This window comes from Phyllobates terribilis, unplaced genomic scaffold (genome assembly GCF_046119375.1).
Source record: "Phyllobates terribilis strain yellow unplaced genomic scaffold, ASM4611937v1 Scaffold_3__8_contigs__length_932513732, whole genome shotgun sequence".
Taxonomy (NCBI): Eukaryota; Metazoa; Chordata; class Amphibia; order Anura; family Dendrobatidae; genus Phyllobates; species Phyllobates terribilis.
The window spans coordinates 538,243,006-538,259,368 of NW_027362763.1; the positions used below are offsets into that span (position 1 = coordinate 538,243,006).

The following is a 16,363-nucleotide window of genomic DNA, read 5'->3' on the forward strand; positions in this document are numbered from 1 at the left end:
GAAGCTGGATGCAACAGTGTGGTGGGAGTAATTGATGCGAGAATACTGAATGGAGGCATTGTGAGAACCTCTGGATCTTGGTATACTGCCTCAGTGTGATTTCTGTGGAAAAGCTTTGGCTGTCATTATACCTGTAATGGGGGGCTCTGTGTGTCACTACAGGGAGGAGGGCAAGTCCTGGTTGTGGCTCGCTACTCTCTCTTAGACCTAAATGTGGCTCACGACCCTCTCTCAAAACTGAATGTGGCTCTCAAGGTCAGAAAGGTTGGGGACCACTGGTCCAATGAAACTATCCCAGACTTTTGATAGTGTTCCCCTGCCTCTGTTGGACCTAGTGTGTGTCACCCTCGTATCTCCTCCTACTATGACCTCTGCCGCCAGCATTGTCAGATGGAAAATTTTGAACTAATTGTTTGACTAGGGTCTTTTGGTATTGCACCATTTTACTAGCCCTCCCACAGGGGAAGAGTTAGTGGTGTCACCCGCAGACAGTGATTGTGGACCCAGGTGTTTGGCCCACCTAGTCAGGTGCTTTGATGACATGTGCCTGAGCATGCTGGTGGTGGTCAGGCCCCTGCTTATCTAACTATGGCACAGGTTGCAAATGACCGTTCTTTTATTGTCCACACTTTCTTTAAAATATCACCAGACTGTGGAACACCTAACCCTTGACCTTGGAATTTGACACATGTGGTTGCTCTGGGAAACAGTTGCCCGCCTTCTCCCTCTGGCCACCTCAATGCCTTTTCCTGCCTGTTGCGGTGTTGCATGACACCTTCCCAGGTTGATTCAGTGACCACCTCGTCTTCCACTTCCACACTCTGATCCTCCTGCCTTGTTGACTTAACAACATCACTGGTTGGCAGCTGTCTCATCATCTACCTCTTCAGAGACTAACTTCCGTTCTCCACTGTCGTCTTCTTCTGATCGTGGCTGCTCAAATATTTGGGCATCACTACACATGATCTCCTCATGTTCCTCTTTAAACGTGTAAGGCAATAGGCTAGAATCAATAAATGGAAATGTGAAGAGCTCCTCGGAGTGTCCGAGTGTGGGATCACTTGTCTCCTAGGACTCGCAATGGTGGGCGGAAGGAGGATTGGGGTGAGGATAATGTGGTCCAGACTCTTGGCTAGTGAGACTGAATCGTGTGGAAGACAGGGTGGTGCTGCGAAACATACTTGAAGCATTATCTGCCATCGAACTGACCACCTGATCGCACTGGCTTCAAGAGTGGTGTCACGTGCCCCCCTGCAAAGCGGGACAGAAAGCTAGGTCCCATGGATGAGCGTGTTTATTGTGCTCATGCAGCAGGCACAGTTTCATCTAACCCACGGCCTCAGCGTGCACCATCAGCAGCACGTCCACTTTTCCATCCCTTACCGCACTCCTTGTGCATTTTAATTAGGTATATAATATATGCCTGCAAACTTTCCCGCATTAATAGGAAAAAGAAAATATGTGGCCCCGAAAAGGACTTTTTTTTTAGGTTGCAGCAGCAGTATACCTATAGAAGGACTATAATGCAATAAACTCTGCCTATATGTCTCCAATCCAAAACTGTCTCTCCTAGATTGGCTATCCCTACCTGAATGAAGGTAACAGCAGTTTTACTAGAGAATTTTGTTTTAATGGTGCAGAAGTATATAAGTAATGCAATAACAATATTAAACACTGCCTATAACAACTCTCCCTGAACTGCTTCCAGAGGAGAGTGTGCCGAACCAGCTCTTATATAAGACCCAATAACGTGATGCGGCCGGCCATCACAGTAATGCCAGTAGCCAACATAGTTACGGCATTACCGTATATGGCAGGCAATCCCCCCATGTTTATTGGCTGTTTAACAGACACGAAACATGCGGGGCGGGGACTCAAGCACCCTGATGATCAATGAGTATCGAGCAGTGGTGAGCATGCTTTCTCATCACTAAGGAAGAAAACTAAGAAATCAAGCATTAAATTCTGCACTCCCCTAGACCATGAGGTAAGAAGGTAAGAAGTCATTACCAAATTCACTACTCCAGAGCGCTAAGGAAGCAGGCATTAATCTTTCCACCACCCTACACTTTTAGGAGTTTATGCCACAAGTTCTGTAGTATTTCTGGAAGAATTAGAGTAACATGCTCCACTTTTTTTTTCCGTTTCACTGGGGGCCTGTCCAAATGGAAAGAGCAAACTGACTCATAAAAAAGGCTCATACATCTTGAATAGTATAGAAGATTTAAAGAAAAAAGAATACTCAGGAGAGCAGCAGAAATAAAATAACAGCAAAAACTGACCAAGTACAGTGGGTACGGAAAGTATTCAGACCCCTTTAAATTTTTCACTCTTTGATTCATTGCAGCCATTTGGTAAATTCTAAAAAGTACATTTTTTCTCATTAAAGTACACTCTGCACCCCATCTTGACTGAAAAAAAGCAGAAATGTAGAAATTTTTGCAAATTTATTAAAAAAAAAACAACTGAAATATCACATGCTCATAAGTATTCAGACCCTTTGCTCAGACACTCATATTTAATTCACATGCTGTTCATTTCCTTGTGATCCTTCTTGAGATGGTTTTACTCCTTCATTGGAGTCCAGCTGTGTTTAAATAAACTGATAGGACTTGATTTGGAAAGGCACACACCTGTCTATATAAGACCTCACAGCTCACAGTGCATGTCAGACCAAATGAGAATCATGAGCTCAAAGGAACTGCCCAAGGAGCTCAGAGACAGAATTGTGGCAAGGCACAGATCTGGCCAAGGTTATAAAATAATTTCTGCATTACTCAAGGTTCCTAAGAGCACAGTGGCCTCCATAATCCTTAAATGGAAGAAGTTTGGGACCCCGAGAAGTCTTCCTAGACCTGGCCGTCCAGCCAAACTGAGCAATCGTGGGAGAAGAGCCTTGGTGAGAGAGGAAAAGAAGAACACCAAGATTACTGTGGCTGAGCTCCACAGATGCAGTAGGGAGATGGGAGAAAGTTCCACAAAGTCCACTATCACTGCAGCCCTCCACCAGTTGTGTCTTTATGGCAGAGTGGCCTGATGGAAGCCTCTCCTCAATGCAATACATATGAAAGCCGACATAGAGTTTGCTCAAAAACACATGAAGGACTCCCAGACTATGAGAAATAAGATTCTGTGGTCTGATGAGACGAAGATAGAACTTTTTGGTGATAATTCTAAGCAGTATGTGTGGAGAAAACCAGGCACTGCTCATCACCTGCCCAATACAATCTCAACAGTGAAACATGGTGGTGGCAGCATCATGGTATGGGGGTGTTTTTCAGCTGCAGGAACAGGACGACTGGTTGCAATTGAAGGAAACATGAATGCGGCCAAGTACAGAGATATCCTGGATGAAAGCCTCTTCCAGAGTGCTCTGGATCTCAGACTTGGCCGAAGGTTCACCTTCCAACAAGACAATGACCCTAAGCACACAGCTAAAATAACAAAGGAGTGGCTTCAGAACAACTCTGTGACCATTCTTGACTGGCCCAGCCAGAGCCCTGACCTAAACCCAGTTGAGCATCTTTGGAGAGTCCTGAAAATGGCTGTCCACCAACATTCACCATCCAACCTGACAGAACTGGAGAGGATCTGCAAGGAAGAATGGCAGAGGATCCCCAAATCCAAGTGTGAAAAACTTGTTGCATCATTCCCAAGAATACTCATGGCTGTACTAGCTCAAAAGGGTGCTTCTACTCAATACTGAGCAAAGGGTTTGAATACTTATGACCAAGTGATATTTCAGTTTTTCTTTTTTAATACATTTGCAAAAATTTCTACATTTGTTTTATTTTCAGTCAAGATGGGGTGCAGAGTGTACTTTAATGAGAAGAAAAAAAACTTTTTAGAATTTACCAAATGGCTGCAATGAAACAAAGAGTGAAAAATTTAAAGGGGTCTGAATACGTTTCGTACCCACTGTAAGAGGTATTTTGTAAGTTAGATTGTCCTCAGGTTACAATGGTTGTCCTGGAAAGAACTAATATGGAAATATGTGAGACCATCTATGTATTTGCTATAAATTTTCAGAATACTATTGTTCTTAGTAAAAATGTTTACTGAATTACTAGAAAAAGGAAAATGTGCTGATAATACACAAAACATAAGAAATTAAAACTGATGTTCAAAATGTTATCAGTGTAAACTGTAGTATACAGTGCTGGCCAAAAGTATTGGCACCCCTGCAATTCTGTCAGATAATACTCAGTTTCCTCCTGAAAATTATTGCAATCACAAATTTTTTGGTATTACTCTCTTCATTTAATTTGTCTTCAATGAAAAAAACACAAAAAGAATTGTCCTAAAGCCAAACTGGATATAATTCCACACCAAACCTAAAAAAGGGGGTGGACAAAAGTATTGGCACCCTTTGAAAAATCATGTGATGCTTCTCTAATTTGTGTAATTAACAGCACCTGTAACTTACCTGTGGCACCTAACAGGTGTTGGCAATATCTAAATCACACTTGCAGCCAGTTAACATGGATTAAAGTTGACTCAACCTCTGTGCTGTGTCCTTGTGTGTACCACATTGAGCATGGAGAAAAGAAAGAAGACCAAAGAACTGTCTGAGGACTTGAGAAACCAAATTGTGAGGAAGCATGAGCAATCTCAAGGCTACAAGTCCATCTTCAAAGACCTGAATGTTCCTGTGTCTTCCGTGCGCAGTGTCATCAAGAAGTTTAAAGCCCATGGCACTGTGGCTAACCTCCCTAGATGTGGACGGAAAAGAAAAATTGACGAGAGATTTCAATTCAAGATTGTGTGGATGGTGGATAAAGAACCTCGACTAACATCCAAACAAGTTCAAGCTGCCCTGCAGTCTGAGGGTACAACAGTGTCAACCCGTACTATCCGTCGATGTCTGAATGAAAAGGGACTGTATGGTAGGATACCCAGGAAGACCCCACTTCTTACCCCGAGACATAAAAAAGCCAGGCTGGAGTTTGCCAAAACTTACCTGAGAAAGCCCAAAACGTTTGGGAAGAATGTTCTCTGGTCAGATGAGACAAAAGTAGAGCTTTTTGGGAAAAAGCATCAACATAGAGTGTACAGGAAAAAAAAAGAGGCATTCAAAGAAAAGAACACGGTCCCTACAGTCAAACATGGCGGAGGTTCCCTGATGTTTTGGGGTTGCTTTGCTGCCTCTGGCACTGGACTGCTTGACCGTGTGCATGGCATTATGAAGTCTGAAGTCTACCAACAAATTTTGCAGCATAATGTAGGGCCCAGTGTGAGAAAGCTGGGTCTCCCTCAGAGGTCACGGGTCTTCCAGCAGGACAATGACCCAAAACACGCTTCCAAAAGCACTATAAAATGGTTTGAGAGAAAGCACTGGAGACTTCTAAGGTGGCCAGCAATGAGTCCAGACCTGAATCCCATAGAACACCTGTGGAGAGATCTCAAAATGGCAGTTTGGAGAAGGCACCCTTCAAATATCAGGGACCTGGAGCAGTTTGCCAAAGAAGAATGGTCTACAATTCCAGCAGAGCATTGTAAGAAACTCGTTGATGGTTACCGGAAGCGGTTGTTCGCAGTTATTTTGGCTAAAGGTTGTGCAACCAAGTATTAGGCTGAGGGTGCCAATACTTTTGTCTGGCCCATTTTTGGAGTTTTGTGTGAAATGATCAATGATTTGATTTTTGCTTCATTCTCTTTTGTGTTTTTTACTTGCAAGCAAATTAAATGAAGAGAATAATACCAAAGAATTTGTGATTGCAATCATTTTCAGAAAGAAACTGAATATTATCTGACAGAATTGAAGGGGTGCCAATACTTTTGGCCAGCACTGTATTCTGAATAACAGACAATTAAATAATATACCTTGAGTGTTTTGTTGTGTCTCTGCAGCTCCCGGCACAGACTCTCAAGTTTGCTTCGAGCAAGGATGGCTTTGTTATGCTCACTCTGTAGCTGGTCTTTTTCCTTAATAAGTTGAATTTGGCGTTTTTGCATCTGCTTCATCTGCTTTTGCTCTGTACGATGCTCTTCAAGCTACATAGATACAAAAGTACCAATAAAAACATTTTATATGAAGGTAAATGACAGCTAAACAGAGCTCTTGCATATAATCTATCTAAAAAATAGATTGTATAATCTGTCTAATTTATGTAATGTGTAAACTATTAATTGTAAAAATTTCCATGCGTCATGTGAATATGTGGCACATGTGAATAGGCGTAATTATTGATATCATTTGGACAACTGTTATCTTCCTCACTTTCCAGCAGCCTGTAACTGACCTGACTGCAGGTCCTCTAGCAAACTTCAGAGCGTTCCTTAGTCACCCATAAAATCAGTCTAGTATAACACAGTAATGGATGGCTCTACACTGTTTAAGGAAAGTGCCACTGACTGCAGAGCCCCTCTTCCCCCAACCCCCCCGCCCCCCCAGCTAGTGTGAGATTCGGAGGCCTCCCTCCCCCACTGTTAAGGATAAGTGTTTGGCTACCTTTTTAATGTGGCCACTATAGCCAGAGGGGCTTAGCACCGTCCACTCTCTCCCCGCATGCCGGCTTGTCCTTAGAGCACAGCGCCAATACTCAAATAATGTTACACATCCCTGTAGTGGCCTCGCAACCGTCATATCACATACCCGCTCTGCCTCAGTCCAAAAGTTTCACCCACCTTAGCCAGGTGATAGGCTCTAGAGGCAGTAGCTTTGCATCTGCAGAGGAACCTTCAGTTGCTATCTTACCCCCACCAGCCCACTAATGCTGCGGTAGCCTCTTCAGCACATACTATGCCCAGCTCTGCTGAATTAAATAAAGATTTATTAACCCCTGCACCACCATACAATAATACTGGGGACTTCAGCTCCTGCTGATTCTCTTGTGGCAACAACAGTACAAGGTTCTGCTACTATCCCATCACATGGAGTTAGATGCAACAGGCGTAGATGCCAAGTTTCCAGCTCCTCCTCTTCTAGTTCATCATATCACCGCCGTTAACACAATTATTCAGGTCGGCACTCCAAGCGATTCACACATTTGCATGAATTCCCTCCCTTTTTTTTCTTGTGAGTTTTTATCAATTGTTATTTCATTGAATAAATTTAAGTCACAGCGGCTGTTTCAGTTAAGGAAAGGAAGCACGGGAATGTTTTGACTACATAGGCTAACTTGCTGTTGAAGTGCTGCAAGGCATTTGGCTGTTAAGTCTTGTGTTTTTCAAAGTTTTAAGTGCCTTCCTTTTATTGTTATACTATAAATATACATTATAGTAAAGATGTGACCGACCTTCAGCCATCAACTTGTGTGAGTGCCGTTATTTGTTCCATGGGGTTTTAGAGGGAGGTGAGGCACCTGTTTTTATCATTTTGGGTTCACAGAAAATGAAAGACAATGAGGATGTGGATGCAACTGCAGCTAATTCAGTGTTTAAATGTAACACCTTGAGTAAGAAATTTGTAAGGAGGGTAAATATCATATTCTAGCCGTGTTACATCTGTGCCCCAAACCATCTGTACACCATGTAGTCAGTGGTATTTTTAGATGGCTTGCCATGATAATGTAGTGCTGATTTAATAGTGGGGAAGGGCGTAGCCTTCCCTTGGCACTGAGATAGTTAAAAGAAGTGTTCCTGTAGTCAGACCTCTCTGAACTGTTGGTAGGCCAAGCTAAGGGGTTAGCTTCAGTGGTCCAGTCAGCAGAGTAAAGGGGGAACTTAGTGCCCTGATCAAGCCTTGAGTGATATAGAGCTTGTTCCTGGCATAATTCCTTGTGGGCTGCAGTACCTGTAAACAGCCACAAGATGCCACTGTCCTGGGTGCAGATGTCAGGTTGAGTCTGCTAGCAGTGTTACAGACAGTGATGGGTTAATACTGAGTGATGACAGCTCACAGAGGGTGGGCACCTTAAGAAAATCCCTGCTTAGTTTCCTGAGGAAGGAAGAGAGGCTCAGCAAGAGATAGGACAGTGAACTGTGCGGGCAGCTTGACTATATAGTGGCTGCTAGGGTAGACGGGAGCTCCATACCCTCAGACAGTGGGATCACCAGTGTGGAAGTCTCCGAACGCAAGAGCAAGAGTCCTGTTAGCCGGCGGGAGAAACTCATCAGAGGTAGTGAGGACCCGAGGCACTTCTAGTCTGCAGGAAGCAGAGGAAGATAAATAGGACTCCAGGCTAAGACGTGGGGGAGAGATCGGATCCAGGTCACTGTTGGTATTGCAGAAGAGTCTCTTGGGCTAGAGATTAGAGTCAAAGAGATGTTTCACTTAAAGAGGGAACCAGGGCTGAAGATGTTGCCAGCGCCTGTGAGAGAGATAATAACCTGTCGGGCCTTATCCATTATATCTGCCTGTAAATATTGTACATATTCCTCTTCCCAAGTAAAGTTCAAGTTCTGGTTAAGAACCTCGTGTCCTCTGAATTTATTGTTGCCCTGGTCCCAGAAGAGAAATGCCTGGAGACAGCCACGATCGGATGGTTTGAAGTAAGTGGTGAGCACCACATACACAGCCACACATCAGAGGGAGGACATGAATTATCTGTAGGGTGCCAGAGCGAGAGGGGGCTACAGCTCGCCCACGACTACCTCGCTGGGGCACCTTACACTGACACCTTGCCTTGTCAAAGTAGCTAAGTAGTAGGAATGATAGTTTTCTTCTTTACAGGAGGAGGTGCCAGTGACAGGGTGGGCCCATGAAGACTCTACTGTCGAATTGAATGAGTACATTGTAGTGTCGAAGCACAGGGCCACAATGCTTGTTATAGGGGACTGGGAGTGTCTATTAAGGGTAATGGCTGAAACAAGTTGTGAAGAGAGCAATGAGACCATGCAATGTGCCTGAGAAACCTGTCTTTGGTCAGTTAGGGCAGTAGGCCCTATAAATTAAAGAATGTGCTGGTGCAGATGGAGACAATGTGGACGCCGTCTGGCCTGTGATCTCCCAGCAGTGTCCATCTTTTTAAGCGTATATGTGGCGCCCTGCTGCGCATGGTGCCACAGAACCCGGAAGGATGCACGGATGGATTTCTCCACAAGAGGCCCTCACTACATGCAAACACCTCCACCTTCCACCTCATACCAGCAGAGGGAGCCCGTTAGGGATATATAAAGGGAAGGTGGAGCCAGGCAGTTCAGTTAGAGTTGTTTTAGTCTACAGTTAGTGTTCAGAGAGGAGCACGCAGGCTGCTGTGTGAGGCAAGCTAGGCCTCCAGCAGTACTGAAGCCTAGTGAGGGCCCCGAGCGTGGCCAAAGGCGAGAGGAAGGAAAGAGTGACAAAAAGGGGGCAGAGGAGCATACCAGGCTCACCCCAGTATATCAGGAGGCCTTATACCCGCTCCCTGGGGAGAAGTCCAAAAGTGCGCCCTTCACCTAGAGTACCCTGGACCGTATCTACCAGCTGTACCAGTAAAGGTAACGAAGCAAAACCCCCTGTCTCTGTCCGTTACTCCTGCTGCGTTCTCTACCTGCACAACAACACCCAGCGCACCCACCATCTATCTATCTACACTGCCCTGAGGCCCGCTCCACCTGTGGGGAGCTGTACCATCTTTAGCTGCCTTGTCACCTGCCTCAGAGGACTGCTGCAGCGCTGGTGACCTTCACCAGACACCACAGGTGGCGTCACAAATTTCTCTGAACTTTATTAGTAATCGCTACCCCTTTTGTAGGGGGCGCGACATCCCAACTGGCGTCACGAACAGGATTGCGTGCCCGTTGCCACCGGGTACTGTGCGCCTTAAAAGACTGTAAATCTTACTGTGGTGAAGTTTTTCCCGCCAATTGCCGCTGTTTCCCGCCATTATCCGCCATTTTCGGGTCGCCGCGTGGGAAGAAGAGGGGCGTAACCACTGGAAGCGCGCGAAGTCGAGGACACGCCCCGCCCCTGATGTCGTACCAGGAAGCGTCAGGTCCGCTCTGACGTCAGAAGTGAGCGACGCAAGGTCCAGAAAGAAGGCCGTCGCCCGCAGAGCTGCATCCTACCTAAAAGAAAAGTTCAGAAGGTAGGCTCCGGTTCACTAGGGGGGCGCAACGATGTCCGAAGCCCAGCAGAGCGCCGGAATACCGGTTAACGGCCCTGATGTCCCACTGGCGCTCGGCACTGAGCAGGCTGAAGTGGCCGCTCCACCAGCAGGGCCTGTAACCCCTGTCATACCTATGGCCCTGCCGTATATCCCGGGAGCGAAGTGGTTCCCCCAGTATAACGGCAAACCGGACACACTGTCCGGATTCAAGAGGAAGATATGCGGCATACTGGACATGTATTCTATGACTGGTAAGCAGTGTTAGGACAATTGACTGGTGCCGCTGAGCGAGAAGTTGAAACCTGGCCAGCCGCAGACCAAGAGTCAGTGTCCACCATCTTTAAAAGACTGCAAACCGCGTTTGAAAACCGCACTGAAACAGATCTCCGGATGAGGTTCTACCATTGTGTCCAAAAACCTGAGGACAGTATCTGGGACTATGCCTGGCGCTTACAGGAGGCCCTGCGGTTCCTGAAACAGGTTAGTCCAGCCAGCATCCATGATGAAAATAAAATGCTGATGGAACAGTTCATCCGTGGGTTAAAGTCTCAAGAAGAGAGCAGAACTGTACAGTTGTGGGCCTTAGGCCATCCAGATGCCACCTTTGACACCCTTAAGGACATGGCTATAAAGGGCCTGCAGCCCCTGGAAACCGCAGACACTGTTATCCAGCGTTACCAGGGTGGGGCCACCCCAGTGCCTGCAGCACCCACCGCTCCTTCACTAACCGCTGAAACAAGGATGCAAACAGTGCCCCCTAGCGAGCTGGACAGCCTACGCTCTGAAGTGCGCCAGTTAAGCAAAACCCTGGCCACTGTCATGAGCACCGTGCAGCTGCGAACGGAGCCTGAGCCGGAAGGAAGGATCTTGCTAGCCGACAGCCCTGAGGACGTCCCCAGGGTGAGAAGAAGAAGGAGGACAACGCCACCCCGTGGGAGGACCAACGACCAACGCCGCCCTCCAGAAGACTTCATCTGCTACCGCTGCCATAAAGCAGGCCACACCACGCGGAGGTGTCCTTTAAACGAGAAAACCCTGGGGCCGAGGGCCGACACCCAGGAGTAGATCAACCAGGCCCAACAAACTGGTACCGCCGGTTCGTGGGAGGAAGACCTTTCCTGTCCATTGTGCTGGACGGTTTCGCGACCCCTGCCCTGCTGGACACAGGATCTCAGGTAACCATTATGCCTGATGTCCTCTACAAAAGGTTCTGGTCCATAGACGAACTGAGCCCGCCAGCTCCAAACCTTTCCATGTATGCCTCTAATGGCCTTCCCCTTAACCTAGTCGGGTTTAAGGATGTGGCAGCAAAGGTGGGAAGAGTGGATCTGAATGACCAGGGACTAATTGTAGTGGAGTCTAATCCTGGTGATACAGACTTGTATATGGTACTTGGCACAAATATTGTTAGTAACTGTTTGGGAGAAGTGTTGTTCTTGCTCCAACAGATTTGCTGACACCGCCAGACCAGGGCAGAGGAGGGTGCTCCAGAAAGAGATCCGAGCCCTTATGTAACAGCAACAGGTAAAGCTATCGGGTGGTGAAATTGGTAATGTACGGGTGACAGACCCGATACCCATTGTGATTCACCCAATGAGTGAAATGCTGATTTGGTGTAGAGCAGCAATTGGTCTCAAAGGACGGAGCTACCAGGCGGTAGTAGAGCCCCTTATCTCAGAGCATAGACCTACATTCTTGACTGCCAGAGGGGTAGTGGATGTACGCAATGGGAGGGTGCCCGTACGCCTCCTAAACTACGGGGAGGACGAGATTAGATTACCACGCTACTCCACTGTTGCCAAACTTTACACAGTAGATAACAACTCCATACACACGGCGGAGTCCTTAACCTCACCAGACGAAGTGGAGTATAATGACCCGGGAACCCAGGTGGAGGATTGGTGTCAACAGCTCCATGTTGGGACAGACACCACTCCTGCCCATCAGAAGCAGGGTGTACACCGGGTGGTTCAGGAATACGAGCAGGTATTCAGTAAACACCCACTTGACTTTGGGAGGATTAAAGGGGTACAACACCATATCCCCACAGGTGACCATCCACCCATCAAAGATCATTACAGGCCTATACCACCAGCACACTACCAGAAGGCGAAGGAAATGTTGCACGATATGAAGAAGGCAGGGGTAGTAAGGGATAGTTGTAGTCCCTGGGCAGCTCCCCTAGTTCTAGTCAGGAAAAAGGACGGAAGCATGAGAATGTGTGTAGATTACAGACAAGTAAATCGCATTGCACATAAAGATGCATACCCTTTACCACGTATAGAGGAATCCCTGGCTGCCTTAAAGTCTGCAAATTACTTCTCCACCCTTGACCTCACTAGTGGGTACTGGCAAGTAGCTGTTGCTGAGGAGGATCGGGAGAAGACGGCCTTCAACACCCCAATGGGACTCTGCGAGTTCAACAGTATGCCGTTTGAACTCTGCAACGCCCCCGGAACGTTCCAGAGGTTGATGGAGAGCTGCCTGGGACACCGCAACTTTGAGACTGTACTACTATACCTGGATGACGTGATAGTGTACTCCAGAACGTATGAGGACCACTTGAAGCACCTGGCAGAGGTATTTGAGTCGCTGTCCTGGTATGGGATGAAGCTGAAGCCCTCAAAGTGCCACCTGCTCAAGCGAAAGGTACAGTACCTGGGGCACATCGTTAGTCCAGAGGGAGTAGCACCAGACCCGGAGAAGGTCACTGCCATCCAGAAATTGCCGGAGCCGAAGAGCCTCAAGGAGGTACTTCAGTTCCTGGGACTAGTCGGGTATTACCGGAGGTTTGTGAAGGACTATACCAAGAAAGCGGCGCCTTTGCAACATCTCCTGGTAGGACAGTCCGGGTGAGGCAGTGGGGTATGGAGCAAGCTGAATCCTTTAAGGTGATGAAGGAGATCCTGATCGACGAAGAGATCCTAGCCTACCCTGACTACAGCCAACCGTTCCTGCTGTACACAGATGCCAGCAGCGAGGGATTAGGAGCTGTGTTATGTCAGAAGCAGAATGGCCAAGAGAATGTGATCGCCTATGCAAGCAGGAAGCTCCACCCGACCGAGAGGAACCCAGAGAACTATAGCAGCTTCAAGTTGGAGTTTCTGGACCTGGTCTGGGCCATCACCGAGCGGTTCAAGCACTACCTAGCCTCCAGTAAGTTCACTGCCTACACAGACAATAACCCCTTGACTCATCTAGAAACAGCCAAGTTAGGAGCCATGGAACAACGATGGATGGCTCGGCTGTCAAATTACCAGTTCACCATTAAGTTTCGGGCAGGCCGCAAGAATGCCAACGCCGATGCCTTGTCCAGGATGCCTCACCAGTCGGACACTGAAGAAGAAGTGGATGACCTGGAAGAGATTGAACTGCCTGCCTTCCACCGTAACGGAATGGTCTACGAGCAACGAGCCTCCAGGGGGCATCGCGGAAAGACGCTAAACCCTTTGCCTCACCACAGCTGGAAGGAGACCCAGGACAGCGACCCGGTTGTCAGCTGTATTAAAGAACTGATAACCCAGGAAGGTTCCTCCCTGGAGAAGGAAGCGTCTCTACAAGCCAAGCAACTGTGGGGTGAGAGAAGCCGGCTGTTCATCTATAGGGAGAAGCTGTGCCGAAGGTACGTCAACCCGAGGACCCATGAGATGGTGTGGCAGATCGTAGTGCCCAGGACGGACATCCAGATGGTGTTGGAGGCCTACCACGATCAAGCGGGGCACTTTGGCTGGAAGAAGCTAGAAACCCTGCTAAAAGGTCGGTTTTACTGGGTTGGAATGCGGAGCTCCATAGAGAGATAGTGCCGAGACTGTGGACCCTGTAGCCTCAGAAGGAAAGACTACAGCAGCCAGAGGGCACCCCTGCAACCCATCAAGACAACTCGACCCTTAGAGATCGTGGCCCTGGATCATGTCAAGATGTCACCCAGCAGGTCAGGATACTACTATGCCCTGACCATGGTGGATCATTACTCCCGGTTCCTGGTGGTAGCCCCCGTCAAGGACCTGACGGCAGAAACTGCGGTGAAGATGTTTCAGGCATACTTCTGCAGATCCCATGGATACCCGGAGCAGGTGCTGACAGATCAAGGCTCAGTCTTTGGAGCCGAATTGTTCAAGGAGTTCTGTCATCTGTATGGGTGTAAAAAGATCCGGACTACACCGTACCACCCACAAACCAACGGTCTCTGTGAAAAGATGAATAACATCGTCATCGACCTGCTGAAGACCTTACCATTAGAGAAATCAGTGGCCAGACCTACTACCTGACCTGGTAGATCTGTACAACCACATACCTGTGAGTTCCACCAATTGTACTCTAGCATATCTCATGCGAGCAAGACCTAGGAAGTTGCCCATGGACCTGGAGCTTGGTGTAGTAGAACCAGAAGCAGATATGTCCACTGAGGACTGGGACACGACCTGACAGGAGCAGTACAGAAGAGTACAGGCCTGTGTCGAAGACAGTCTCACTCGGGTGAGGGACAAACAGGAAGCTCGCTACAATAAAAGTGCACCAGCAGAACCCTTCACACCAGGAGAAGTGGTGTTAAAGAGGAAAAGGAGAAACCACAAACTTGATGACCAGTGGGAGAGAGAACCCTACACTGTGTTAAAGTCAAGATTTGATAGCAGGAAGACCTGTCTAATTACCAAGGACGGAGGAAGAACAACTGCAATGGTATCAAGAGACCACCTGAAGTTATGTCCAGGTCTGCTAAAGCCCCAGGAGGAAGTGCCTCTCACTGTACCGGAGGAGCCTAAAGAAGCAGTAATACATACTGAATTAGGAGATTTCCCGGCACATTGGCCCCAAATAGAAGGAGCAGTGATAATACCTGTGATCCCCTTCTTCCAACAGCCAGAAGACCCTCCACAGCAAGAAGAACCTATAAGTGCTCCAGAAGAGCCTGCTCGAGAAGAATCCCCGGAAGAAGGATCCCCGGTTGGAGCAGAGCAAGAAGGCCCAGCCAATGGTACACTTGCCAGTCCCATGGAGAGGTTAAGGCAGTATTACAACCTATCCACATATAGAACTGACAGGGTAACAAATACAGATACCATTCACACTCCCGTACTACGTAGATCCACACGTAGCACCAAAGGCCAGGCCCCTGTTAGGTTTAGTGAATAAATAGGAATGCCTACAGTATAAATAGTTGACCCTGGGGTATATTATAATTGTGAAATTGCCATGTATTTAATTATTGTTGTGTTTTGTCTTGCTAATGGACAATTTAGGTGACATGGACATTTTTCTATTGTATTTAGTCACCCGTAAGGGTATATATAAAAAGACTCTGTGGCTGAGGACTGTGAGCAACCCAAAAACTGTTCCTGTAAATAATTGCACTCCCTGGAGTGCCTTGTTGCTGACCACTGAACAAAAACCCATTTGGCGTGGTGGAAGATGTGGTCCATCACCTAGATCACCTATGCCCTGCAGCCACGCCCAGGGCTTACGTGGAGGGTTTGCGGACGGGTCACTCATGCTACCATGTACTTTTAGTGAAAAGGACACCAGGTTACGGGACTTACTGTAACCTATTTGTTATTAATGTAATTGTTATTATTGTTGTTTAACTTGTTTTTGCAAAAAAATGATTCAGTCCAGGAGCACTGAGTTTTACTAGGGATGCACCGATGGATTTCTCCACAAGAGGCCCTCACTACATGCAAACACCTCCACCTTCCACCTCATACCAGCAGAGGGAGCCAGTTAGGGATATATAAAGGGAAGGTGGAGCCAGGCAGTTTAGTTTGAGTTGTTTTAGTCTACAGTTAGTGTTCAGAGAGGAGCACGCAGGCTGCTGTGTGAGGCAAGCTAGGCCTCCAGCAGTACTGAAGCCTAGTGAGGGCCCCGAGCGTGGCCGAAGGCGAGAGGAAGGAAAGAGTGACAAAAAGGGGGCAGAGGAGCATACCAGGCTCACCCCAGTATATACACCGGACACCGGGTCCGAGCCTACAGGGACCCTTTACACCCAGTAGGGATAACCGGAATCCCAGGAGGACTACAGGTCCCTGGCAAACCTGAAGCTAGACACATACAGGACCTGGAACCACGAAGGCCCTGACATCCAGGGAGAGTGGTTACCAACCAAAAGTCCTACTTCAGAGCAACAGGTGGAGTAGAAAAAGCAAGACACATAAGCTAGGCACAGTTGCAGGCTGGCCAGGAGCTTACACAGAGACAGACACGGATCAGGAGGCCTTATACCCGCTCCCTGGGGAGAAGTCCAAAAGTGCGCCCTTCACCTAGAGTTCCCTAGACCATATCTACCAGCTGTACCAGTAAAGGTAACGAAGCAAAACCCCTGTCTCTGTCCGTTACTCCTGCTGCGTTCTCTACCTGCACAACAACGCCCAGCGCACCCACCATCTATCTATCTACAC

General features: G+C 47.7%; 1 protein-coding gene across 2 annotated transcripts in view; it reads right to left on the bottom strand.

Moving 5' to 3' along the window:
- The window catches only part of TXLNB (taxilin beta), a 253,712-nt gene that overhangs the window by 87,410 nt on the left and 149,939 nt on the right, over nt 1–16,363 (bottom strand). For both annotated transcript variants that reach the window (XR_012318029.1, XM_073671347.1), the window contains exon 4: nt 5,824–5,994. Coding sequence is in view for 1 of the 2 variants with exons in the window: in XM_073671347.1 (XP_073527448.1) it covers nt 5,824–5,994 (171 nt within the window). In the remaining variant the exon portion in view is untranslated. The remainder of the gene's footprint in view (nt 1–5,823; nt 5,995–16,363) is intronic.